Genomic DNA, 27,577 nt, shown 5'->3' with positions numbered 1-27,577 from the left:
AAGAACAGCAAGGTATGTGCATGTGAGCAGAAGTGTCAAGTCAGGATTTTTACCCACATAATGGTCCATCTAACAGGATTTGTGTATGCTTACCTGAGCATCATAGTGGGTAAAATACACCCACACTACTCTTCTGTTATGAAAACATGTATTTTATCATAATGGAATGTGGGTGTGCCTCACAGTAGCTGTGCCTGGGGAAAGAAAAAAATCCATCTGTGTATTCACCCGCTTGACAGAAGAGGTGGCAAGGTGTGTACGTACAGGAGTTCCAAAGCAGCAACAGGTGAGTTTTACCCATGAATTGCTCATTGCTGAATTTCTGTGCATTTAGGATTTTTTAGAAAGCTTTCTTTTGATTTTTCTGGGAGAAGTAGCTCAACTCAGCACAATGGCACATGAAAAACCAGATTTGCAAGTTTTGGAGGTCAAAAGTGAATCATCAGATCACTCACGCATGATGAAGAAGATGATAATGACTCTGGGGTTGGCCATGTGAGCCAAAATTCCTATGCCAGTGAAATGGAGCCAGAATTGACTGATACAGATACAGGGAACACAGACCTCTTTGATTCAGATGATGAGGAAAACAGTAAAATGAGTGCATATTTAACAAGTTAAAATGTTGCAAAATGGTCACCCAACCAAATGGAATGATCCAATGTTAGAACTAGATCAGAAAATATAGTGAGGATCTTGACAGAGGTAAAAGTGCCAGCACTGCCATTTGTGTTAGAAATTGTAACAGACAAAATGTTGCAAGATGTTGTGAAATACACAAAGGCTGAAATAGAAGTATAACATTCTGTGTGTGCCAACAGCCATATACAAAAATATAGTTATTATGACACCTCAGAAGCTGACCTGAAATCATTTATAGGTCTGCTATACTTAGCAGGGATTTATCATGGTAATCACAGGAAGGTAAAAGACTTATGGCAAAGTGATGGGTCAAAATATGGAATAAAAATTTATGCCTTTGTAGGTGCAAAGACTTTTTATGATTTCAATTTAGAAATTTATCCTGGAACTCAGCCACTGGGTCCTCATTCATATAAAATAAACCAAATGATGTCGTGAACAGACCTGTTAATACCATTTCCCAAACTAATCAGAATGTGACATTCAACAATTGGTGTTTCGGTTTCCAATTGATGTTACATTTTTTAACAGAGCACAAGTTCACAAGCATAAGAACTGCAGGCAGACAGAAACAAAGCAGAAATTTCAAATGAAATGTTGCAATTTCAAAACAGAATTATACAGTACAATCTTTGGATTTCAGAAAGATTTACATTGGCCTGATACATGGCAAAGAAAAATAAACTGGCACTGCTGAGGTCAACATTACACTGTCATGGAAATATTGGCAGGGAAAACTCGACAGAATAGAAGCTTGAGATGGAAACTTTTTACAACAAAAGCAGAGGCAGAGTAGATGTTGTCAATGAGTTATGCAGCAACTATGATGTCACTTGAAACACAAAGCTTGGTCAATGGTTGTGTTTTACTTGATCCTAAACGTGTGTGGCAGAAATAGTTTGATAGTTTACAAAGAAAATAATAAGTGCAAAATAACAAGGAGAAATTTTCTTAGAGGATTGGGACTGGAATTCATAAAGAGATCATTTACAGCAGAGGAAAAACAGAATTTTGCTTCCCAGAGAACTATGCAAAAAAAAAAAAATCATGAAGCACACTGGTGAGTTGATAAGTGAATGGGCAGGCCCAGTATCACAAAGGTCTATTATGACAACAAGAGAACTAAACAGATGTCAACTGTGCCCTATAAGAAAGGACAGGAAAATAAAACATATGTGCTATCAATATAAGCTATACTTGTTTGTTTTGGGGAATCAGACCCAGGACCTTGTGCTTACTGAACTAAATCTCCAGAAGGTACACTTATGCATGGAGTATGAAGATTTCATATGTAAAGACTGCTTTGGGTGTGACAGTTGGGGCAAAGATAATTTCTGTGGTAGCCTTTTGTTTGTATTTAGATTGTAGTTTACATAGGTTTTTATTTCTGATGTTATCTTTTAGTTTTTGTAAGCAAGGAAACAGGTGATGTGATATTCTTGATGTCTATTCTAAGCACTCATTACATATTTGATATTTTATTTCATTCATATCTTATTTTTGGGTTAAGTTCATGTTGTACAATATAGTAAGAAGCTCCTGACAAAACAGGAAAAGAAGAGAGGTGTTATGGTTTGTGTCTAGATGCCCCCCGCCCATAGAGCCTCATGCATTCTTAGATGGGGCTTTTTTAGAAGTGGCTGAGTCTAGTGTGTGATGCTGAGATTGAGGGTGTGTGATTACTAAATCAGTCCACTGATTGCTGTGGCACCACCCTAATCCTGGTAGCCTGGATACAGTATAAAGGACAGAAAGATACTTGTCTTCTCCCTTGTTGCTTTTGCTACCTCGTGGGAGCCATGAACTCTTCCTCCTCTGTGACACCTCTCTGCCACTTGCTACTCTGACTTGAAGCCAGCCAATTATGTGCTGAAACCTCTACAAATTGTGGGCTAAATAAACCATTTCCCCTTTAATTTGGGGTGTTGGGTATTTTGTCTCAGCATTGAGAGAAAAGTAACTAGCACAAGAGGTGACAAGAATGGCCCGCCAACTGATGCAACCACTATGGAAATCAATATGGAGATACCTTAAAGAGCTGGGACTAGAAGTTCCATTTGACCCAGCCATCCCTCTGCTGGATATCTTTCCAAAAGAATTAAAATAATCAAATCACAGTGACATATGCACACCTATTTTTATAGCGGCACAGTTTGTAATAGCTCAAACTTGCAAACAGCCCATTTGCCCATCAGGTGGACACTGGATAAAGAAGATGTGGTTTTTCTATAAAGTGGAATACTACTCAGCCATAAAGAATGAGAAATTACATTCATTCATAGGAAAATGGATACATATTTAAGATATTCTAAGTGAAATAAATAAATCACATGTGTAAATACTGAATAGTTTCTCTGGTGTGAAAAACTATAATAGTACATAAGATCCTAATGATATAATTGACAATGTGAAATAGGAAGAAAAGGGCTAAAGGTGTTGGGAAAGTGAGAAGGGTAAGGGAAGGTAATAAGGGAAAAGAAAAAAATATGAGAAAATGAAAAAATGGAAATAAAGTGTTTGTAAATGGGGAGGGTAGGAGGGGGTGAAGGGAGGGCAGGGACAAGGGGAAAAAATGAGAAGCAAGACCTGTCATGTAAAGGTACAAGATCCCAATAATAAATGTAACTGTACTGTATACCTAAAATGTACCAATAAACTCGATGACAGAGAGAGATAAAAGAATGGCCCGCCATGTAGGAAAGGAAAGCTAAGCACATGTGCTGTCAGTGTAAGCAAGATGTGTGCATGGAATGTGCAGTTGTCATGTGTGAAGACTTCCTTGGGTGTGACAGTTGAAGAAAGGATTATTTTTATTGTAGAGTTCTACTGGTATTTTCATTGCAATTCATTTAGAAAATTACTTCTGATGTTATCTTTTAGGTTTTGTAAGCAAGTACACAGCTAATGTGAAAATGTTGACATATTAATAATTTTACATTTTATTTTATTAATATTTTATGTTCTCATTAACTACACATTGTATAGTATAATAAGAACCTCCTGACAAAACAGCAAGACCAGCATGATGTCAAATATGTCCTAAAAAAACACCAGGAAAGTAAAACACATGTGCTGTCAGTGTAATTGATACATGTGCCGGAATGTGATGCTGTGAATGTGAAGACTGCCTTAGGTGTGATAACTGAAGTAAAGATTTTTTTTGTTTTGGTAGAGTGCTATTGGTATTTTCATTGTATTTCATATAGGAATTTATTTCTGTTGTACTTTTTTAGACTTTGTACATCAAAACACAGTTGATGTTGAAAATGTTGCTGCTTTTCTATAAGCACTCAATAAATATTAAAAATTCAATACTTTCTTGATATTTTTCCTGTTAAGTACTCATTGTTTAATGTAATAAAACTAATACAATTAAAATTAATAATTCATCAATAGAAATATTCTAAAGAATAAATGTGGATATTATACACCCATGTTTATGTGTCTCTCAGAAATGAGACAGGAGACAGTGTCCTCATCCATCCCTGGGCTCGGAAGATTGCACCAATCCAGAAACCTTTTCTGGAGCAATTAATTCTTCCTAAGGATTTTATCTCTGAGCAGTTCCTAATGGCACAGAATTACACAAGGAGTTCGTCTTGGGACAAGGATCACAGCATAGTAAACTAAAAAAGATTTATCGCACAAAGAATTTTGGGATTCTCTGGCTGAATACGGTTCATTTCCTTGAATTTAGAATTTCTTAGAACTTTTAATGCTAATGGACAGCCTTATGCTCCAGAGGATGAGAATTCAAGGCTTCCAATTTTAGGCCCTACAGAGCCTTTGTGTCCTGGATCATTTGGCAGAACTAGCATTATCATGTGCTTATGAGGCAACAACAGTGTTCACCTACTATCATGGAAAATACTCCCCCTGGTTTCTGTTCAAGATAAACCAAGAGTAAAGTTACTCCAGCAAAGTCTGTGGGCTTATCTCTTCCTTCACAGCACATTCTAACTACAAATTTGCACCTTTTCTGGATTCTCACAATACACAATTAAGGTCCTTCAATGGAAGAAGCATTTTAGTGGGTTTCTCAAAATTCTTGTTTAACATGAAAGCTCAGGTGGCTATCACATGTTCTTTTTTTTAAAGAAAGAAAATCGACTTTCTATGCAACTATAATGTCACTAAAAAAAAGGATTTTGTGCAGGCTGGAATGGGCCTGGGCCCTGGTGTTACTCAGCTGGATGGGTACAGGGTGATTTGTGCAATGGTGTCCTGAATACTTTGAAAGAAATTATCCATGATGTTCAGTGTCAAGAAAGGAATAAGATGATTAAAAGAGGAAATGCCAGAGTGACACCAACTTTCACTGGCATAATGCCTGAAAGAGAGCATATCTTTCTCTCTCTTCCTCCTTATATGACATAAGTGAAACAGGAGCAAAGAGGCCTGGCATTTTACTGAATGTTCACTGAGTGCTTGGGAGGGGCAGACAGAGGTGTTAGAACAATTTTTGTAATGAGTCACAGTCAAAGGTACTTGACAAGTATTTTTAAAAATGAGAATCACTAATATCCCTCAGGACTACAAACCACCCTTGGTAAAGGTTATGAAGAGTCAAGATCAAGCTCACTTCTGTCAGTGCCAATATTATGAGGATAGGAATCTACCAAAAAGAGGATCTGCAAACTGAATGACCACCAGAGTGTGCAAGCAGATTTGGAAAAAAACAGAGGCAAAGGTTTCTGCCCACTACGTGCTTCTCTAACATTTCTGCAGGCACCCAACCCCAGCCCTTCGAGGCTTTCCGAACCACACATCCAATCCTGTGATTGTGTGGCACTAGGCACCGACAGCAAAGTTCACCCTTCCCCACCACAGCACCAATCCTCCTGCCAACTCACCAGTTATCTATGTGCTGCTGAGATTCTGAGATTGTGGCAGCAGACTCGAAGTGCCATAGGAGAAGGAATGAGGAAGAAGCACGCTTTTCACTTGCTGGGCAATCAGCTAGAACTCCCTCACTAACTTTTCAGGCCACTCACTTTTAACCCCAGCCTACCAATGCCCAGTCTGGGCCTGTCATGAAAGAGCCCACCTTCCTGTTCAGATTGACGGTGACTCTATTTTAATTTCACCATTTTAGTACCTTCATTACTGAAAGCTCATACTGTCAATACTCAACAGCTTCAAACTACACCCTGAAACCTATACTTGGGATTAATTTGTCTACGTGTTTGAAATGGAAAGCTGGGGTGGGGGCACAAAACCCACAAGAGTCAAGGGCCACCCAGGTTTTGGAGCCTGTACTGGGAGGAGTACCTTTGGATATCTAGGCTCCCTGACACTGAGACTGTCCCCACACAGTGGAGCCACAGAGTGACCTCATCACAAGAACAGGAAGAAAAATCATTATGGAGGTGAGGCTTCATGGCCTGTCACTTTTTCTTCAGGTTAGACCTGTTCCAATAAACTAGGCTTAATCAGGTGGCAGACCCAAGAGGGGAATCCAGGGAGTTGGGAGTGGCAGGGGGGAAACAGAAGCTTATAGGAAATTTGCCAGAGTAGAACTGTGGAGACAGAGACTTTGGGGAACGCAGACAAAAGCAGAAGTGATTGTGAGGAAGCCACAGGAGACACATCTGGAGATCTGCGAATACTGCTGCATGGAGAGTTCTGTGAAAGGCAAACAGCAGCTCTCCACTGCAATCCAGTAGCTGGGCAGGAAATAATTTCTGCCTGAAATATGGAACAAATCTGGGGTGCAAACAGAGAAGGCTCAGCTTCCTCAGTAGAGCCACAGACAAGGACACATTTGCCATGGTGGAAGAAACAGCAGGAAGCAGAAAAGCTGCAGGAGAAAAACAATATAGTGAATGAAAGTAAGGCACACTCCACTGATGTAAGTGACCCACTGTCTGTGGCCACTTCCACATTATATGGGTAGAATTGAATAGCTAAGAGTGGATAAAATAGTCCACAGAGCCTAAAATGTTTCCTGTTTTACTCTTCACAAGAAAAGTCCCCTTATCTAGACCCTGCCTCTGAAGCTGGCAGGATTTGGGCAAGAGGCACAGGCTGTACAGGACGGGCTGCTGGTGACAAATGGAGATCCAGTAAAAAATTCCTCCCAGTGAGCCAAGGCCATCTGAGGTTCACAAATGACTGAACAAAAGGTATGGAAACTCCAAGTCCTTTAAACTGCCAATGAGCACTAGAAGGGAACCAGTCGATGGTGCCAAGAGGCGCAAAGCTATGTCCTGATCCCTGCAACTGTATAGTCTTGCAGGGAACAGCTCAGCATCACTCTCCCAAAAGGCCCACACTTCTGAGATACTTTGGAGAAGCTGCTTCACTGAGTGGCATTCCAAGGTCTGGTAGGCACACAAAAGACAAATTTCCAAAAGTAGCACTTACTAGTTGATTTGTGAAAGTATATTTATTTGAACACCACTGAGGAATTATCATTGGATATGTTCTTGCTGCTCCATTTGTGAGCATGTGAGCATGCATGCATAAACACACAGGTATAATTGTTAATAATGGCTCCAATTCATTTACATTCACATAGTTATTTATATAATTTGTGCCGACACTTTAGCCATACAAATAACTTACACCCAAAGATTGATGTATATTTTTTAGACTGCTGTGTGCAATAACAAGATAGTCGTTCCTCATACAACTCCATTTTTAAAATATACAAAGTGATCAAGATGTTCTATTTTCTCCACAGAACTTGTCAGATGTGTTCTCCCAGTTCCCATCCTGAGAACAGTGAGTACATATCCAAGCCCATCCTAGCAGCAGCTCAGAGAAGGAAGATGCCCCCCTAGACCACGTGGAATGGACCAGTCATCCCTGCCTCATGTTCCCACAATCCATATGATCATCTATAACAGACAAGTTCCCAGGTACCAGGCCCTTCTAACGATTACCTTTTCTGATTGTATCCCGGTTTTCTTCCACTACTCTGTTGACTCGATTCTGCTGTGGTTCAACAGCAGGCCCTTGGTCTTCAAGTTCGTCTTCGGTTTCGTCATCACTGTAGGGAACCACTTCATCATTAGGCTGAGAATCTTCCTCAAATGTTGTTTCTGAGTCTCGTCCTGTATTCATTCTGCTGGCAAATTGGAACTACCTGGTTGAAAACAAAGGGAAAACAGAGAGAATGTTGACTCTTGCCCAGCTTTTGGTTGAAGCCTACCTGCTTCCTGTTACAACACCCTTTAACAACATTATCTCACTAACATGTAAATAGTTCTAAATAATGATCCAAAAGTTCCACTTAATATGCAAACAACAGCATTCATTATTGATTAAATTCTTATGTAAATATATACGTGTGTGTGTGTGTGTGTGTGTGTGTGTGCGCGCGCGCGCGCGCGCACGTGTGTGTAGCTGGGTCTAACACAGGCTAAGCAATTGTCTACCACTGAGCCGCATGCCCCACCTTTTAAAGACAGGTACACAAATTTAAGACAAATTTAGTGGGCTACAACCAACATTAAAATAAAATAAAATAGACCAAAAAAAAAAGATGTTCCATATAATAAGAGTAGATACTGTTTAGTAAGTTTTACAAAAGGGGCATATATAGACATTTATCTGCATTGTGGTATCCATGGAGTTGAGCTTCTTACTATGGCTGGTGCAGAGTTGGAAACCATTCCTTCAAGAGTTTTGATTTCTGCTAATGCTAACACTCTGAGCCTTTATTCTGTGACACATTTTAAATCCAACCGTAAAGTCTCAACATTTTCTAATGACTTTCAGGGAGCACTCTCTCACCTTTCTAACTTCCACCCTGGCTCCCTATATAGAATTTCTGTGTCTGTTGCTGCATGAAGTGACCCTACACAGGTACCAAAGATGCCCTTTGTTATATTTATATTGAGAAAATATTTACACAAATACCTCAGATTACTTGAGGAGAGACATACAGCCTGGCATCATTTACATAAGCATCACACTACCATGTACTCAGTATTGTTACCAATGGTAGCTCGAATTTACTTAGTGATAACTGCATGCCAGACCCTGCACCGAAACCCCTGTAGACAGTGGTCTCTTGAGACATCCTACACCCTCTGCTGAAGTTATTGTTCTTGTTTTCTATAGAGAAGATACCCAAATTCTAGGATAGGAAATGACTTCACAATAGTTATTAAAATTTTGCAGCAAAACTGCTTCCAAAGGACAGATCTTCTATGCTTTTATTTTTATGTTATAGCTTATTACATACTTTAACTGAATATAAATGGTGCTGAGTGAAACTGTTTTAGCTGATTGCAGCTTTTTTTAAATTATTATTTTCCTCATTGAGTTTATTGGTACATTTTAGGTATACAGTACAGTTATGTTCATCATTGGGATCTTGTACCTTTACATGACAGGTCTTGGTTCTCATTTTTTTCCCCTTGTCCCTGCCCTCCCTTCACCCCCTCCTCCCTTCCCTATTTACAGATACTTTATTTCCATTTTTTCATTTTCTCATTTTTTTTCTTTTCCCTTATTACCTTTCCCCTACCCTTCCCACTTTCCCTACACCTTTAGCCCTTTTCTTCGTATTTCACATGGTCAATAATCTCATTAGGATCTTATGTACTATTATAGTTTATTCACACCAGAGAAACTATTCAGTATTTACACATGTGTGACTTATTTATTTCACTTAGGAGTATATCCTCTGATTGCAGCTTTTACACCAAATCTAGCATCTTGGACATCAAAATAATTTGTGTACCAACCAGTAGACACTTAAGAAATTTTCAAGTATTTATATTAAGATTTTTTTTCTCCAGTACTAACTAAAACATAAAAGTCAGAAGCAACTTGGCTGTCTAATACTTGTGAATTGTATAAGGAAATTATACGATTAAATGTGTGTCCTCCTATCATAGGAGAGTGCACACTGATTCCAATTGTGCATGATAAAGTATTTAGCGATGCAAAAGTTCAAACATATTAAGCTGAAAGGTGAGTTACAGATCAACATGTAGAAAATAGTCCCAGTTATGCACACGGAATTTCATCAGATGAGCATACTTTTCAGATGATCTACACAAAGTGCTCAACTCAGTTGACAGCTACAGCAAGTCCTTGATAAACATTACTGATTATTGTTGCAAGCTATTATTTTCATAATTAGAAAAGTGTTATTTACAATAGTGAATACAAGGAGTAATCTGTCCCTTAAGTTTTTCCATCTCTAAAATTACTTCTAAAATATATCTGTCCATCATCAAGAAAAAAATTAGAGTATCCTCTTAAAAAATATTGCTAGGGATTTAGCTCAGTGCTGCTGCCATCTGCCTCAGAAGGTCCTCAGTTCGATCCCCTGGTACCAAAAAAAAAAGTCTACTTAGTGAATGTACTTAAGCATAGACATAAAAGCTTTTGCTCTGAGCGTAGTTTTATTCATCTATCTTTATTTCATTTTTTGGTACAAATGCAAATGGCCAATAGACACACTACTCTTAGTTCACTTAAGTTTTGTTTTAGTTGTAAAATAAAGCAGGTTCCCCCTTTTCAGATTTTCTATGGGTTCGTAAATTACTATTTCTTGCAATTTAACACAATTTAGCCTTATTTGTGTTTTTGTAATATAATGCAGTGCCATTTATGCTTTAGCTAATATTTATATTTAATACATTCTCTTAAAAATTCCCAAACTCTTAAAGGCAAAACATTCATTATAAAACTTTCAGAACAAAAATAATAAAAAATAGTCACCATTTTACTTAGCTCATGCTCTGTAAGGAACAGGGCAACTCTGTGAGGCAGGAATTATTCTCCCATTTCACAGATGCCAAGCATGAGGCTGAGCAGTGAGTGGCAGTTTAGGATCTCTATTATGGCAGTATATTAAAACATTCAAAATCCGAAAGCACAATACAGAAACATTTGATCATATATATATGTATATGATATATACATATATTACATTTTAATCACTATCTTAGGCTATTTTCTGTTGCTGTATATGTCAGAGTACTTGAGATTCATTGATTAATGAAGGACAGAGGTTTATTTAGCCTACGGTGCTAGAGACCAGGAGGTTTAAGGACACTGTGCTGCTGCTCAGACAGCTGGTGAGGCTCTTTCTCCCTCATCATGACATGCAGAGAGCATGGCAAGAAAGAGCAAGCATGCCAGCTCGGGTCTCTCTTCTTAGGAAGGCACTAGTGGCTCTCTAAGAAAAAGCCTCTAGTGCCTTCCTCAGGGCCCTCATAACCTCATCTAACTATAATTATTTTCCAACTATCCCACTTCCAGATACCATTAGCATGTGACTTTGGGGATTATGTTTAGAACACATGGATTCTGGGACACAAACCAAAGCCATGAGAATCATCTTTAAATGTAGAGTTCGGTGGCTTGCAGTGCATTCTATGTTAACATTTGGTAAGGAGCCATTTTCGTCATTGCTACCATGCTGACAAATATGCAGTTCTTCAAGGCCTTCAAGGGAAAAGGCAGACAAACACAAAGGAAAGGATCTGACAACCCATGTGCATGTCATCCAAAGCAAGCAAGGGCCATCACTGCCAAGCACCTCACTACCCAGGCAAGTCTGTGCAGGATGAAGTAGTGACCAGAGGAAGGGTGTTCTCCAGTGTGTGCGTGTGTGTTTGTTTGTGCAATGCAGACACACATGGCATCATCTTAGCTTTGTTGTTTTAGACAACCAAAGGGAAACTAAGAAGAAATAGTTTCTTTAAAGCTCTAAATTATAGAAAGAAGCTTTCTAGATTTAAATCTTGACCCCCTAAAGGCAGGCTCCACAGATAGTGTAGAGAACACTCCAGCACACAGCAGATAGGCATGTATTTACTTAGTATCCATTAAGCATCTTTGAGACTGGCCTCACCGGAAACCAATACTGCTGACATCTTGCTCTGGAACTTCCAATCTCCAGAACCATAAGAAAACAAACACCTATTGTTTATGCCACTAGGTCGGTAGTATTTTGTATGGCAGCCTGAGCAGATTAATACACTTTTGTTTCACATGGTACTTCTTTTTTCTTTTTTGCAATGGGGATCAAACTTGGGACCTTGCACTTGGGAGGCAGGCAGGGGCACCACTGAGCTAAATCCCCAGTCCTTCACATGGTACTTTAGATTAAGTCCATTTTCTTTCCTCAAGAGCTTCCTGCAAGGGCTCTCACTCCCCACACTTTCCCTCTCAGGCTTGAATCCAGGGCCTCACACATGCCAGGCAAACACTCTAGCATTGAGCTGCGTCCCCAGCTCAATGGAGATTGACTTTAAAGTCCCCTTACAGTGATGCAATTGAACAGGTATCTGCCCTCTTCTGCTGCCACTGGCCTCCTGACCACTGACATTTCTGTTTCCTTCTTAGCACTTACCACAACTTAAAAATACACACTTGCTTTTACTTACTTATCATCTGCCCGTCTCACTAGACCACAGGCTGTACACTCAGCCCAGTCTGTGACCACTCAGCACCACACAGTTGGCATTCAAAGACCTGGAAAAAGAGCAAATAAATCTCCAGTAAAGTCCTAGAGGACTTGGAGAGTTGGCTACTACCAAAGTTCTTTGCCGTGTCTTCACAGTTCGTACCAACTACATAGTAATAGATTCAAGCATTCATAGTAATAGATTCAAGCATTCAAGGATAAACACTTGAGGATAATGAGGAGGGAAAAAGAACAGCCAAGTTCAGAAGTCCTACCACATGGAGCTTTTAGGATTTTGACTCATTCAAAACCACCAAAAACTTACTGCTCAAGATTTTACCAGCACATGAAGTAAAACAAGTTGTCTGCTAAGGTGCTGAAGGTACTGAAGGCAAAGACCTACCTTTCTTGTTTATCAAAATAACTGCAGCACCTGGTACAATGTCCACCATGGAGGAGGCAATCTTGTTTCTTTCCTTATAGGACTCATCATCTAGACAGCAATTCACCAGTTATGGCTTGGGGGCTATAGCTGGTCTACTGCATGTTTTCTTGAATCTTTATTAGATCATTCATTTAGGTACTGTCTGCTTTAGCACTACAGTGGCAGAGAAGAATACAGTATTTGCAATAGAGACTACATGGCTTTAAAAGCTCAATTATTTACTCTTCGGCTTCTTATGGAAAAAGTGTGCTGACCTCTGGACTAAAAGGAAAGATAGTAAGAGACAGCAGCAAGACAAGCGGTCAACCTCAAATGCCCTCAAATTAGGTAAATCATGTGTGCTTTGGGGATGTGCAATAAACTACCAGGTAGAGTAGAGGTGAAATGTCCCTAAGGAAAAGAGTTGCCATATTGACTTGGAGGCGTTATTTCTTTGAGTGTTTAAAAGCTGTGTAACTGGGAAAGACAGCATTTCAAGTGCTTATGGGACAGTACACAACCATGTAGCCTTCATGTAAGATGCTGTGGTGGTCTCACCCCAGAAAGGATGGCTGCTATCAAGAAATCAACCAATAACAAATGCTGGTGGGGTTGCGGGGAGAAAGGAACCCTTCTCCATTGTTGGTGGAAGTGTAGACTGGTGCAACCACTATGGAAATCAATATGGAGATACCTCAAAGAACTAGGAGTAGAGGTTCCTTCTGACCCAGCTATCTGTCTTTCCAAAAGAATTAAAAGAATCACACCACAGCAACATATGTGCATCCATGTTTATAGCGGCACCATTTGTAATAGCTAAAACTTGGAAACAGCCCATTTGCCCATCAGTTGGAACCTGGATAAAGAAGGTGTGGTTTTTCTATAAAATGGAATAGTATTCAGCCATAAAGAATGAGAAACTAGAGTCATTCATAGGAAAATGGATGCATATTGAGGTCATGCTCTTAAGTGAAATAAATAAGATACACATGTGTAAATACCAAATAGTTTCTCTGGTGTGAAAAACTAAAAGTGTAAATAAGGTTCAAGTTGTATAATTGAAAATGTGAAATAGGAAGAAAAGGACTAAAGGAGTTGGGGAAGTAGGAAGGGTAGGGGAAAGGAAAGAAGGGAAAAGAAAAAAATACAAGAAAAGGAAAAAATGGAAACAAAGTCACTGTAAATAGGGAAGGGTGGAGGCGGTGAAGGGAGGACAGGGGTATGGGGGAGAAATAAGAATCAAGATACACCATGTAAAGGTACAAGATTCCAATGTTTAATGTAACTGCACTGTACCCCTAAAAAGTGCCAATAAACTTAATGAGAAAACAAGATGGTGGTGCACCTTGTAACCCATCCACATCCCATTCCATGAGGATTAATTAATTCATTGTTAGTCCATGCGCTTACACACTGAAAGTAAAAGTGAATCAGCACAAGTGGGCAAAGGATTTACTACCATTAAAAAGAATTCATCAGTGTGATATAGCATTCAAAGGTCTTATGGCCATGTGTCTTTAGAAGCTATCTTTAATCAGCTAAGCTATAAGAAGAGATTACATTTTTTAGTTTTGTGTGTGTGTGTGTGCGTGTGCCTGGGTAAGTTTCAAAATGCTATATAAACATGTATGTTTAAAAGGTGTACTGTATACTAAAAATAAGACTCATTTGATTTCAGTTTTGTAATAAATATGATTTTATCAAATCAATGTGATTTCACATTGAAAAAGTAAATAAACATCCTAACTAGTAATACAAGTGGATGTAACTCAAATCATATCCACCTATATGCTCCTCCAAGTGTCTCAGTCCTCAAGGTAATCTCATTCCAGATAGTATCACACTGGATGTGAAAATAGCTACAGAGCATTTATTTCACTGTTTATTTTTTGTGGTGTTGGGGATTGAACCCAGGGCCTCATACATGCCAAGCAAGGGCTCTACCATTGACATCATGGCATTCCAGCCCTGATTACAGAGCTGGAATTTATACCCCAATGTACATGGTTACCACTGAATGAACAGTCCCAGTGTTGGAATATGACTGGGTATATGGCAAATTCACTTTTAAGAAATGAGCCGTAGGAAGCAGAAAATAAGGATCATCCTGCAATAATCTGCACACAGAATAGGCCATCAAGAAACAGAGCTGGTGTCAGGGAGTGACTTTATGGTCATACATTAGTGACAAGCGGTCAGAATGTCATTGGGCCACGTACTGCTGGTGCTGTAGCTCATGGAGTAGCCACCTACTGCTAAAGAGCAGTGCCTGTTGCTTGGATTGAGAGGCAGCACAATTTGTGGGGAAGAATATGAATCTGCATTAAAATTTTTTTGTTGTTGTTTTTGGGGACAGGGTCTTACTATATAGTTCAGGCTGGCCTTGAACTCACTGTGCAGGCTAGGCTGGCCTCAAACTCACAGCAATCCACCTGCCTCAGCCTCCCAAGTGCTAGGATTGAATGCCTGGCTGCATTCAAATCTTGGCTCTCCTTTTCACTAGTTTATAATTTGGGTGAGTTATCTAACATTTTGAAAGTGTGTATTTCCCACAGGCAAAAAAAAAAGCAAGAGGAGGAGGAGGAATGTTTATATTTCATAATTTCATATACTATAGAGGTTAATTTGGATAGCAAATGGCTATGAAAACCCTCAGCAGTGTCTAATAGATAATAGATACAATGTGAGTATTAACTTCTATTCCCTGCTTCTCCTTGTTCTTGAGATCAAGACTTTCAAGGCAAAGACTCAAAGACGAAATTCACCAGAGAGGAAGGATCTCCCCAGTCCTCAGCCCTGACAAAGGGGACCTTCATACATGGCGAGGTCAGGGCCTGCCACTTCACTACTAGCCAGATGTCACAGTTTGCATGTGGCTTGTTTCCCAAGGCTCTGTGCATTGTAGGTGAGGAATTTGAAGAGGTGAGGCCTAGTGGGAGATCTCTGGGTCAATGGGCTGTGCCCTGGGAAGGGCTTGAGGGATTTCTCAGGAGACTGCTTAGCTGTTTAGAGAGGGTTATTATGAAAGCCCAAGTCTGGTACCTCCCAGGCTCTCTCTGACTTCCTGTTTGAGATGTGGCTCCCCTACATGTCCCTGCTACTGCCATCTACCATGACATGATGCAACCAAGACAGAATTTCCTCAAGCCTACACCTTGCCATTAGGGGACTTTCAGCCTACAAAACTGAGGGTGTTAGAAAAACCTCTTAATAAGTTAGTCCACCTCAAATATTTCATTATGGTGATAGAAAGCTAATACACCAGGTTTCTGTACTACTCAAGTTGAATGTCCAGGACTTGGCATGCATAGCTCTCCCGACCTTACCATCTTTGTGAGGTCAGCACCCCAGGCTGCGTATGGCCATCCCTCCTCCTCTGTCCCAGATTGTCCCCCACCATTGCCTCCCAACAATCCTGTGTTACTTGGCATACATAGCTCTCCCGACCTTACCATCTTTGTGAGGTCAGCACCCCAGGCTGCGTATGGCCATCCCTCCTCCTCTGTCCCAGATTGTCCCCCACCATTGCCTCCCAACAATCCTGTGTTACTTGACTGCATACTTTTCTCTAAGCCTGCCTAATAACAGCAGGGGCCGAGATAGTAGGAGGCAAGAGGTATCATCTGTATTAGAGTTTGGCATTGGGATTTTCCAACTCTTTAACAATATGGTGCCCTCATTCCCCATCTGGCTCCCTGAAGTATCCATCTCTCTTCATCATAGACTCCAGAATAAAGGAGGTTGGTAACATAGCAGGATTTTCAAACTTGAACCTTTATATTGAATCTATTGTATTTGAGTACTTGGCTACCAAATTAACAGCCATGACGTGAACAGATGAATGGACTCTTCTGTTCCCTTTGCAGAAGAAGAGGCTTTGAAAGAAAGAAGAAAAGGGGAGACATAGGCAAGAGAGAATTAGATTTCTGCCTTTGCATCAATAAGACCCCAAATTGCCACACTCTGGGAGGCAAGAGAATCTCAAGTCTGAGCCCAGCCCGGACAATTTAGGGACTTAGTGAGATCCTGTCTCAAATTAAAACATAAAACAGGGTAGGGTGGGTTGAGAGTATATCTCAGTGTTAAGGCCTAGGTTCAATTCTCAAGACAAAAACAAAACAACCCTTGATGTCACTGAAGCCAGAAAAATGAAAACAAAAACTCATGTTGCTATCACAAGGTTTCTAAATTTAAATGAAGGAAAAATAGGACCAAAAAAAGTTTCATTTTGCTACTAATAGGACAAAGTGATCTATATACATTCATAATAGCAATGGGAGTTTAGAGGCTGAAAAGACCAAGTCCCCAGTCAATGACATCTTTGTTGTGTAACTTGATTTGTGTCCAGGGAGACCAAAGCTCAGAAAGGAAGATCCACAATATTCATTCTTGCTCATTTGTCATCATCTCTTTTTAGTTTGGAAAGTCCTCAATGAGAAGAGGAATTTCTAAAATATGTTTTTCCTCATGTCATTTATTACTATTAAAGATAAGGCTGTAAAATACTTAACATATGATATTGTATTTCTGTATGTTCTATGCTTTTTTTTATTATATATTTGATACAAAATAGACAAAACTCTGGCAGACAGAATCTAAATTGGTCTCCAATGACCCCACCTCCAGGACTTCACAACCATGATGGTTTAGATCTAAAATGTCCCCCAGAAGTCTCCTGAGTCAAAGATGGCAGCTTACGGAAGGCAGCTGGACTGGATCACAAGAGCACTCCAAAGGCTGAGAGGAAGTAGGGCCTGGTTGGGGGAGGTGATTTGCCGGGGGCATGTTGTGGAAAGGTATATTCTGTGGCAGACCCCCTCCTTGATCTCTTTCATCTGTCATTAGGCAGACAGTTTCTCTGCAAGTCCCCCACCATGATGTTACCACCTCAGGGCCAGCTGAACACAGACTGAGACGTCTGAAACCAGGAGTCAAAACAAACTTTTTCTCCTTTAAATTGTGTATATTAGATATTCTTTTCCAGTGACAAGAAGCTGACTAATCTAGTGTTCTTGTAAAATCTCCTCCCTATGAGTGTGGGCTGGACATGGCCCCTCGCCAGCTGACTCTCTCCTCTTCTTGGCTTCAGCAAAGTGGCTTCCCAGTGGACAGGCTCAATGGAAAGAAACAGAGTGGGCATCCAGCAATAGCCAGAGAGGACGGGGGCCCTCAGGCCAACAACCTTCAAGAAATACATTTTGCCAACAGGGACATGAACATGGAAGCAGGTCCTTCCTCAGTTCTACCTCTAGAGGAGACCCCTTATTGGGCTGATGCCTTAACTGCATTTGTGAGAAATCCTGCAACAGATGCTCAGACACCTGACCCATAAACTAGGAGCTGGTGCATGTGAATTATTTGCTAAGCTTAGGAGTAATTTGTTATGAAATAATAATTAATACACACATCATTAATTACAGCTGTAACAATTCTATGATAAGGTGCCTAGTGTGATTACTATTATTCTAAGTTACTCCAAAGAAAAGCTTTTATCTAAAAAGCAACAGAAATCTGTTATCCTGGTTCCTCCAGATGCATGCTACACCCTGCTTGGAATCTGCCCAATATTTGTGAAAGCAAAATCTGACAAGCTTGATGACAGTTGTAATTAGTCAAAGAATCTTATGAAGCAATAGCAATAAAACATATCTAACATCTAGATTAAATTTAAACTTTATAATGTTATCAAAGCAACATAATTACAGTTTCTGGCACAAAAGAATTTTATTTTTTCATTGTCTCCCAAATCAAAGCTTAAAGATCTACAAAGCTGGAATCATTAATGTAAAACTAGGGGATCATTATTATCACCGCTGTAGGAACCAATTCAGCTATTTGCTCATGAGAGAAAAAACTTCTCTAGATCCATAACTTCATCACATGTTTCTCAAAAAGCTTATCCTGGAGCTCTCTGCCACCAAAGAAGACTGGCTACCATTTCCTACTGTTCAACCTCCAAAGCAACTGCAGAAAAATGGGCAGGAGAAATCTTAACACTTTGACATTTCAGAGAAGAGCAGTTTTTTTTTTTTCATTGCCTTGTGTTAGACAGCTTTTCTTTTGGAACAAAAAAATCTGACAAAAAGAGTTTAAAGAATGAAAGGTTTGGTTTGACTTAAAGTTTCAGAGGTTTCAGTCCATGGTTTGCTGGCTCCAGACTTTGTAGCAGTCTGAACCAGAGAGAGATAGAGAGACAAGTGGGGTGGAGAGTGAGAGAAGGAGCCCGTGCAGAGTTACATCCTTCAGAGACACAACCCCGGTGACCTACTCCCTCCAAATGGGCTGCACCTCTTAATAACCCATTCAGCTAATGAACTCATCAATGGATTCATCCATTTTTGAGGTCAACACCCCCATGATCCAATCACCTCTCTAGGTTCCACCTCTGCACAGTGCTACTTTGGTGATCAAGACCTCAGGTCATGCGTCTTTTGGGGATACTTCTGATTTAAACCCTAGCATTCCTAGGTAAGATGAAAGGATTTATTAGTACAACTCTGTCATAAGTTCTCCAACATATCCAGATAACAATGATTCCTTCTAGGTAACATGAGGCTGTCTCTTACAGTTCACAAAGTTTTGTTCACACACACACACACACACACACACACACACACACGCACACACACACACACGCACACACACACATTGTCTCAGACAGTTGTCACGGAAACATTCTGAGTTGTGCTGTTAGGCACCATCATTGTCTTTTACCAGTGAGATAACTGAGGCAGTGAAGGAAACTGCTCAAGGTTAGTGAACTCCTTGGTATACGTCATATACATCAAACTGAATTCTGCACCTCTCCCTACATATCCAGGTTCTGTGCTCCATGTGGTACAGCAAATGCTTCATGGATTCAATCACAATTCAGGCCCTGTCCAGGAATCATGCCTACTGTGTAAACATTTCATCATTGTGACAAAATGCAGTTACCTGATAATCGTTTTTTCTCATTGAGTTTATTGGTACATTTTAGGCGTACAGCACAGTTACATTCATGACTGGGATCTTGTACCTTTATATGACAGGTCTTGGTTCTCATTTTTCCCCATACCCCTTCCCTCCCTTCACCCCCTCCTCCCTTCCCTATTTACAGATACTTTATTTCCATTTTTTCATATTTTTTTTCTTTTGTCTTATTTCCTTTCCCTTACCCTCCGCACTTCCCCTACAGCTTTAGCCCTTTTCTTCATATGAGATAGTCAGTCTTTTAAAATAAGAGGATGATTATCCTGGCTAACAGTTCTGTAGGTTTTGGTGTCTGCACGGTCAGCCCATTCCTCTTGGGCCTGTGGTGAGGCCGCCCACCTTGCTGGGAGTGTGTGGCAGAGGGGACCTGTTCACCTTATGATGGTCAGGAAGTAGAAGAGAAATGACAGGGAGCCCCCACCTGCCTCTAGGCCACACCCCCAGTACTTCCCCTTTACTGGGGGGAGCTGAGTAGAAGGAAGCAGTTTCCCTCTTTTAGGCTCTACCTCCTACAGGTTCCACCACTTCCCAGGAGCACCACAGCCTAGGGGCCAAGCCTTCTACACATGGGCCTATGGGGGACATTCAAGATCCAAACTGTAGCAGCCAATTAGAGCACCATTTGTCACAAGAAAACTGTAAGCATAAAAATGAAGAAATTAAGCAAAATAAACCAAACTATACAGTCTATAGATAGATCTTTCCGACACCGAGTTTTATGAATTAAAATGCTTCCCATTTATATCATGTACAGTAATTTGATCATTATTTCCTACATGTTTTGGAGCTAGACAATATGGGATGCACTGAAGTGGTCAGGAAGAGTGGATGGAGGGGGTTTTCAGGAATGAGGAACAGCTAGAATATGGACTCAGAGGCAAGAAAATACAAAGGAGAGGCCAGGCAGCTCCTCCTTGAGGGTGTCAGAGTATAGCTGGAGAAAGACTGGCTGGAATCACCTCCCCCAGTCCCCAAGGCCACACTTCAGGGATTGAGACCAACACCAAAGGTATCAGCCAAGAATGTGATCAGCACAGTGCTAATTTTAGCAGCTAGAGGGCAGAGTGTGGGAAGGTAAGAGCTGGGCAGAGAAGACCTTCAGAAGCCACACTGGACACTGAGCAGCTCTTGGTCACAGATTTTTCATCTGTAAAGCCATGCTAGTCCATCTTACTCATTACCCCTGCAGTTGCATTCAGCAATAACACTCAGCACAGGAAGTCAGCTGCAGCAAGAAGGAACACAAGGCTATCCAGGTCCAGTATCGCATACCTGTAATCATAGCTACTGACAAGGCTGAGGCAGAAAGATTACAAGTTCAAGGCCAGCCTGGGAAACTTAGTGAGAATCTGTCTCAAAATAAAAAATAAAAAAGGCTGTAGCTCAGCACTCCCTCAGCTCAATCCCCAGTAAATGGGAGGGGGCGGAAATACAGGCAAGCCCAAGTTAGGGTGGTGGCAGCTAGAAAAATGTGTTTAAAATTAAGACAGGGTGGAACCATCACTTCTTTGTCTGGAAAACTAAGGGGAAAAAGTACACAAAAGACTAGAACTGGTTCTCAGAGGACAATAAAGCCAGAATTCCACAAATGTTTATTTTGGAGACTCAGCCTCAATCCACAAGGTAATTTTATAATAACGCAAATTACCATAAGGAAAAGCATTGCTATGCTTATATTCCACCTTCATCCTTACTGGTGAGGGACAGTGGCCACATTTTTACTTTGTTAGTATTGCCACTGTAATTGGACTAAAATTATATTCATATTTAAATAATATAAAATAGAAGGGGCTTTGTTACTGATGGCTCCCTGGAAGCCCTCAGAAAACTTTCAGAGTAAAATCAGTCTGTGGCATGCACTTCATTCTAATTTTGGAAGAGTCATCAAGCTATTGATAGAAAGATTACACTAAAGAAGGACATAAGGATTGGCACAGGTTTCCAGAATTAAACACAAACCTTAAAAATTTCCATCTACTGTGAGATGGTTTCTCTTCCCCATCTAGATTCATGACAACAGCTTGTTTTAATCAAAGGGTGAAAGGGGCAGATGTGGTAAGTAAACAAGGATAACCATGCTCGGAAAAGATTACTCTCACTATAACCAAAGACAGGCACATCAATGAAAACATAAGACACCATTTTATGCCTGTTAACAATATCCGACGATTGTGTTAATGCCGGCTCCGGTAAAGATGAGTGCATTTACACTCTCTCTCACACTGCCCTTACACTCACTGCTACTGACATGAAAATCTGTGTCTCCCTTACGAAAAGCTATACATCAGTAAAGACATATTTGAACTAAGAATCTCATTGACAGACACTTCTCTAATAATTCATCCAAGGAACTCTAGTCTTAAAAAATTGCTTTCATTGTTGGATGTTAGCTGCAGAAAGGAGGAACATAAATCACTTGAAAGTTCAGTTCAATAATGGTTTTACAAATTTTAATGATTTCAGTGTAGGCATTACAAATGATAGTAGTAGGAACACAGGAAGTGCTTTCTAAAATTAAACATAGGGCAGGAGAGGTAGAATTCAAAACCGTGTCCTCTTAGAGGGCTTTGTAAATAATACATGTGGAGCTGGGGGTGGGGCTCAGTGGCAGAGGGCTTAGCATGAGCCAGGCCCTGCACTCATTCCTCAGTACCAAAAAATAACATAATAAATAAATAAATGTGTGTGTTGTTGTTTTTGTAGTACTGTGTAGATTGAACCCAGAAACACTCTACCACTGAGCTACATACCCAGCCCTTTTGTTTTGTTTTGAGACAAGGTCTTACTACCAGTAAACTGCTTTTTTTTTTTTTGGTACAGGGGATTAGGACCTTGTGCTTGAGAGGGAGGCATGGTGCCACTGAGCTAATTCCCCAGCCCTGGCCTCAAGCTCTTAGTGACCCTCCTGCTTAGCCTCCTAAATAGCTGGGATTATAGGTATGTGCTAAAACTTCTATTTTGGGAAAGAACGTTTGTATTGAAAGAAGAGTCATAATTCTCTGATCCTCTTTCAAAAATAGTTAGCATCTGATAATACTGAACCACTTCTTGTACCTAGACTATTGAGCAACTGCTTACAAGTTGGGGTACATTTCAGGAAATCCTTATAACACATCCAAAAGGAAGTGATTATCCTCCTTTTCTGGGTTTGGAGAAATTAGGTGACTCTTTCAGGATTACACAGTTTGAATTCAAGCAGCTCTATTTGTCCCCACATACATCTCTTATGAGTTGTCACAGTGCTGTACAAAGTGGGAGAAAAATTGCCTCCAAATATTAGGATTATGCCTACTCTCAAGGACCTAGACAGAGGTCCATTGACAAAAATGACTTAAATTAGCAATTAATAATTAAATTAGTAGTTTTCCTTAGTGATCTCACCCAATCCTGCTTTAGTGACCCAATTCCAAAGCTGTGGCTTCAACTAAAAATAAAAACTTCAATATAGTCAAAACGCTATACCTTTCAATGGACACTGTGTATGATCAAGTATGGCAGGCATATCAAGTATGATTAGGACACCTACTTGATTCCTTTCTTAGACTATCCATGGATCCTGTAGCTTGACACTGTTCAAGACAATCTAACTTCCTTTTCCACCCAAAAGTTAGTACCTTCACCAATTCCAGATCCCTGAAGTCTAAGGGATGAAGGCCACATCTGATATTTAATCACATCTCCTTGGCTGTATTTAAACTCAGCTTAGATTACAAACTCTTCCCAGACAGCAGAGTTCCTACCCTAAGTTTCAGGCCAAGATGATACTTCAAACATATGGTTAATATTTTATATGTCCCTTGGACATACTTGCATTGGGCTTGAATGATCTGTAGAGTTTCCTACTGATAGTCAGCAAGTCTGTTTTGGCTTTCAGATTCTGAGCAACGGACAGGAGTGTGCCCAAGTTTCTCTTACACATCTAATAGGTTTAATTGCTTTGGGCAATATTTCTTTTTTTTATAATGTTTTTTATTTTTATTTATTTATGTATTTTTAAATTCATTTTGGGGGGGTACTGGGGATTGAACTTGGGTCCTTGCGCTTGTGAAGCAGGCGGTGGAACCACTGAGCTAAATCCTCAGCCCTTGGGTAATATTTCTGATTCAAGATTTCTAAAGTTCTCAGTGTTTGCCTGGCATGGTGGCAGTGATCAGGTAACTGCCAACTACATATTCCATGCATTAGGCTCTGCTCTGAGCACTTAACTTGCATTATCTTACTTCATTTGTCCAGGGTCAAATTAGTATCCTCATTTTATAGATGAGGAAACTGACATTACAAGAAGTTCTTTGCCCGAGGACATGCAGGTGGTAACACAATTCCTTGTCACAGTCTGTGCTCTTAATCACTACACTCACTGCCTTAATTGTACCTAATAACATCACTGTGTGGCATGCTGGTGAAAATATAATTAATCCAATTTATATATGGGAAAACAAATAACTAAGAGACACACAGTTAAATTTACACTGGATTTCTAATTGTTACCATTAGTCCTGACAGTCTTGTCTCTTCACAGAAGGGTTTACAGTGTGGAAACTGAGGAAATGGAGAGGGTATAAAATGGAGTTCCTGGCCACAAACACCTGTATAGCCTTGCCAGAGTCCCCCCCGCCCATCTTTTAGAATCTAGGTCACTGACTTTACAAAAACTCCCTCTGTACAGTGGAATGAAGTAACCAGGATTCATACTCCAGTTTCTCATGGCCTCCTGCACCCCTGCTCCCTGATGTTGGCTGGCCTGGCGATTTCCCAAGATGACCCTCGGCAGCCTCCTCTGCAGAGCTGCTGGGGCAGTGGGACCCAGCAAGTCAGCTGCCATCTCTCTTAAATCTAACTGTGGAGAACAACATCATTTCAATTTTAAACATGATGGCTTTCAAAAGGAAAGCATATGCAGACCAGACCACTGCCCCACCCCAGGAACTAAGTATGAGAGATCACATGACTCCTGAAACTCTCCCAGCTCATCAGGTTCCGGCTGCCACCCTAAGGCTGGAACCTAGGAGGGTCAGGGTGTGGGGTGGGACACTAGATAGGTAGTAGAAACATTTCCCCAGCTTGCAGGCAGTGAGGAAGTGAATTATCTGCAGAGGATTCAAAAACAGCAAAACCATGGAAGTTATCTGATTTTATAATTTTTAATAACATAAAAAGATGAGGCCAGTGACAAAATACTCTCTCCTAAACTTCTTGCTGTAGTTACTGCTAAGTTTTAATTAATATGCTTTAGATACACTCTAAAAATTACTTCTCTTTCTCAACACACACTAGTCTATAGGCTAAGTTCCAAGAAAACTATTTCTGTCACACTCAGTGACTACTAAAAGTTTTATTTGTATTCAAAAATTTGAAGTGGAACATCCAGGGAATTTCTTGTTTAAGCCACTCCGTTTGTGGTGCAAAGCTTCACTGTGTGGTTTTCAATTTTGAGAGGCTTTCTCTTAAAATTATTTAATTCCTACAAACAGGATGTTACTGTCAAGTACTGCAGATTTGTTACTCTGTGTCTATAACTCACAATCCACATTTCCCCATGTCTGTGTCCACAAAAAGAAATGCTTTTGTAATGGATTGGTTAATTAGGACCTAAGTAGCCACTTCCTTGTCCCTATTTTAATTCCCTGAAGGTAAAACATGGTTTTCTTTGTTTGCAGCTTCCCAGGTTATAAGATTTATTTCTAGTGAATAATTTGAAGAAACAAGCAGTATTTAATGTAAATAAGGACAGGCTGCAGAAATACAATGACTTAATGCTTTATACAAACATCTATTTTGACTTGCATTTTAAGAGAAAACATAAAACCCCAACATTTATTAAAACAGCTTCAGAATATCTGGGGGGTTTCAAAGAAGTGTCAGTTAATAAGTCTTCTACTCCACCTTTTAAAAAATATGGCCCTAGGAAAAACGTCAGTTTGGTCTGAACTTTCTTCTACTGTGATTATGATTTCTTTGTAAGTCAACATTTACTTCCCTTTAAAAACCCTCTATGTACCTTTTTGGGCGCAGCTGACAGAGAGGAGGGCTTGGGCATGATTAGCAAAACATGACCCATCTCCTCCCTAAACCAACCCCCCCCCAAGACAAGTATACCTACAGAGAATATATAACATATTTTTATATGCTGGAGTGAACTAAAATATCAACAAAAGTGCTTGAGCTTTTTTTTCTTCCACATTCCCCTTTTCCACAGACCCAGACTTCAACCCCCATCTGCAAAATGAAAATTACTTTCTTGAATGCAACTGAACTCAAATGATAAAGAGAAAATACTCCTTTAACCCTACTGTTATCATAATATGACTTATGACTTTATTTTACTATTATAATACCATTATAAATGCTTGTAATATTTAACATATGACTAACCTGAAAAGCTCTCCCCAAATTAATCTGATCTAAGAACTATAGACTTCTGAGTTGAGTCAGGAAACTTGGTCTTCCTTCTAGAGACAGAGCCAGCTGTCTCTGTGCCCTGTAGATCTGGGGAGGAAGCAGGCACAGTAGTCTAGAGGGGATCCACCTTTCTACCCACCTGTTGCCCACCCACATGCTCACGAGTAACCCTCAGCTGTCCATGAACACATCTTTCCAGGAATACATTCTCAACAAAGAGCAAATCTGAACTTGACATCGCAATACATAATGCTCTTGGTTTCCCAGAGCTCTTTTTAAAAAGAAAGAAAATGGAATTAAGTGTAAAAATAAAGAGAAAAGCATCAAGAATGACCAAGGGGCTTAAATAATTCACAAATTAGCCAAGTTAGCAATCAATCCAAACTATCTGCATGCTACCACAACTGCAGAAAAGCCTTCAAATGTCACATGGATTTGAACTTTACTTTAGATAACTGGAACTAATTAAAATCTTTCTGCAGCATGTTTTAAAAAGCACTCCAAACAGATTGTGCATTAAATTTACACAATGTCTTCTCTTTAAGTATTTCAGAGTTCTGATGCCTGCTCTCTTAGCATACTCATCAATGATAAGGTGAGTTACGCTCAGGACCCAGAGTTGGTATTTTGGCTACTAACTGGGCCGCCAATTTTCTCAGCTAGACCTGCTCAGCGTGACAGTCTCTGCATTCATGGCTGTCTCTCACCCTAATCCATACTGAAGAGTCCACACCAACTCTTTCCTCCTTCATCTTGGAGGTCTGTCCACGAGAACCCTGTAGGTTGCAGTCTAAACCCCAGCACTGCTGCACTGACACCTTGACAGGTCAGTCTGTGTCAGATCACACAAGGACTGAAATGTTCTGCACACTTGCTGCAGTTTAGATAGTAGTAGCTTGGGCTATCAATAAGAATGGAAATGTCTTAAACGGGATTTAAATTTTGCCATCTAGATCAGATTCAATTATACTCAACATATTCTGAAACCAGAACCATTCACTCACCAGATGGCTGTCAGAGGTCAGATGGCAATCAGTGAGACTTTCAGGTTGTCTTTAAAAGCTGTTCATATCTGCCATGCTGTGTTATGGAAATGTCTAGAGCAGTGGTGGTGAACCTACGGCATGCAGGCTACAGTAGATTATGTTTTAATCATTAAAAGCTCTACAAGGCTTGCCATCACTAGTTAGAGTTTTACACCTATAGTAGAAACTGTAGGAGAGTCAATATCTGCTCTGGCCTTTCCCATTAGACACTTCACCCTCACTCTGACCACCCTTGGCCACATATGGGGACACCCATAGAGCCAAAAAAGCACCTTCATTGTTTTTCAGATCCTCAGATCCCGAAGTAATGGCTTAGTCATTTGCACGCAAACAACTTACTGCCCAAACCACTCTCGATTTTCTGCCCTGTATTATGGTTTTTTTGTCCCCAACATAGAGGAGTGAATTCTAAAGGCTCAGGACTGTGTCCTATTCCTCCTATTTCCCAAGTGGGACTGTGGAAATGGTTAAGAGCTCCTGTCTGAAGAGAGATGAACAAGGAGCTAAAATCCTAGCTCTACCACCTAATCCCCTACAGGACCTTGGGCAAAATATGCATACTGAGCCTGATTCCTTCAGGTATGAAATGTACATGGTGCCTGTTTAACAGGGTCCTCAAGTATCTCCTTCCCCCCTTTGGTTTAAAGATAAAACCTGTGGGCCTTGTGCATGCTAGTAGTAGGCAAGTACTCAACTGCTGAGCTATATTTCCAATAT

The 27,577-nt window shown here is 40.3% G+C and overlaps 1 protein-coding gene and 1 long non-coding RNA gene across 3 annotated transcripts in view; one reads left to right on the top strand and one right to left on the bottom strand.

Moving 5' to 3' along the window:
* Atp8b1 (ATPase phospholipid transporting 8B1) overlaps window positions 1–26,835 on the bottom strand; it is an 84,762-nt gene extending 57,927 nt beyond the window's left edge. Inside the window, exons 1-2 of one of the 2 annotated variants that reach the window (XM_019209219.2) lie at window positions 26,819–26,835; window positions 7,530–7,732 (exon numbers count right to left, since the gene is read on the bottom strand). In XM_019209219.2, the coding sequence (XP_019064764.1) occupies window positions 7,530–7,710 (181 nt within the window). In that variant the 5' untranslated portion in view covers window positions 7,711–7,732; window positions 26,819–26,835. Of the gene's footprint in view, window positions 1–7,529; window positions 7,733–11,999; window positions 12,074–26,818 lie in introns of those variants that run through there. The other variant, XM_010635450.3, reaches the window with a different exon arrangement.
* Window positions 215–15,331, top strand: LOC104870070. The gene is made up of 3 exons (XR_782445.2): window positions 215–286; window positions 7,328–7,505; window positions 15,169–15,331. It is a non-coding gene; the product is annotated as an uncharacterized LOC104870070 (long non-coding RNA).
* Window positions 26,836–27,577: the final 742 nt, after the last annotated feature.

The sequence above is a fragment of the Fukomys damarensis genome, unplaced genomic scaffold (genome assembly GCF_012274545.1).
Source record: "Fukomys damarensis isolate Sample0158 unplaced genomic scaffold, DMR_v1.0_HiC HiC_scaffold_30, whole genome shotgun sequence".
Taxonomy (NCBI): domain Eukaryota; kingdom Metazoa; phylum Chordata; class Mammalia; order Rodentia; family Bathyergidae; genus Fukomys; species Fukomys damarensis.
The sequence above is the reverse complement of the archived record's forward strand: the minus strand, read 5'-3'. Positions and strand labels throughout refer to the sequence as shown.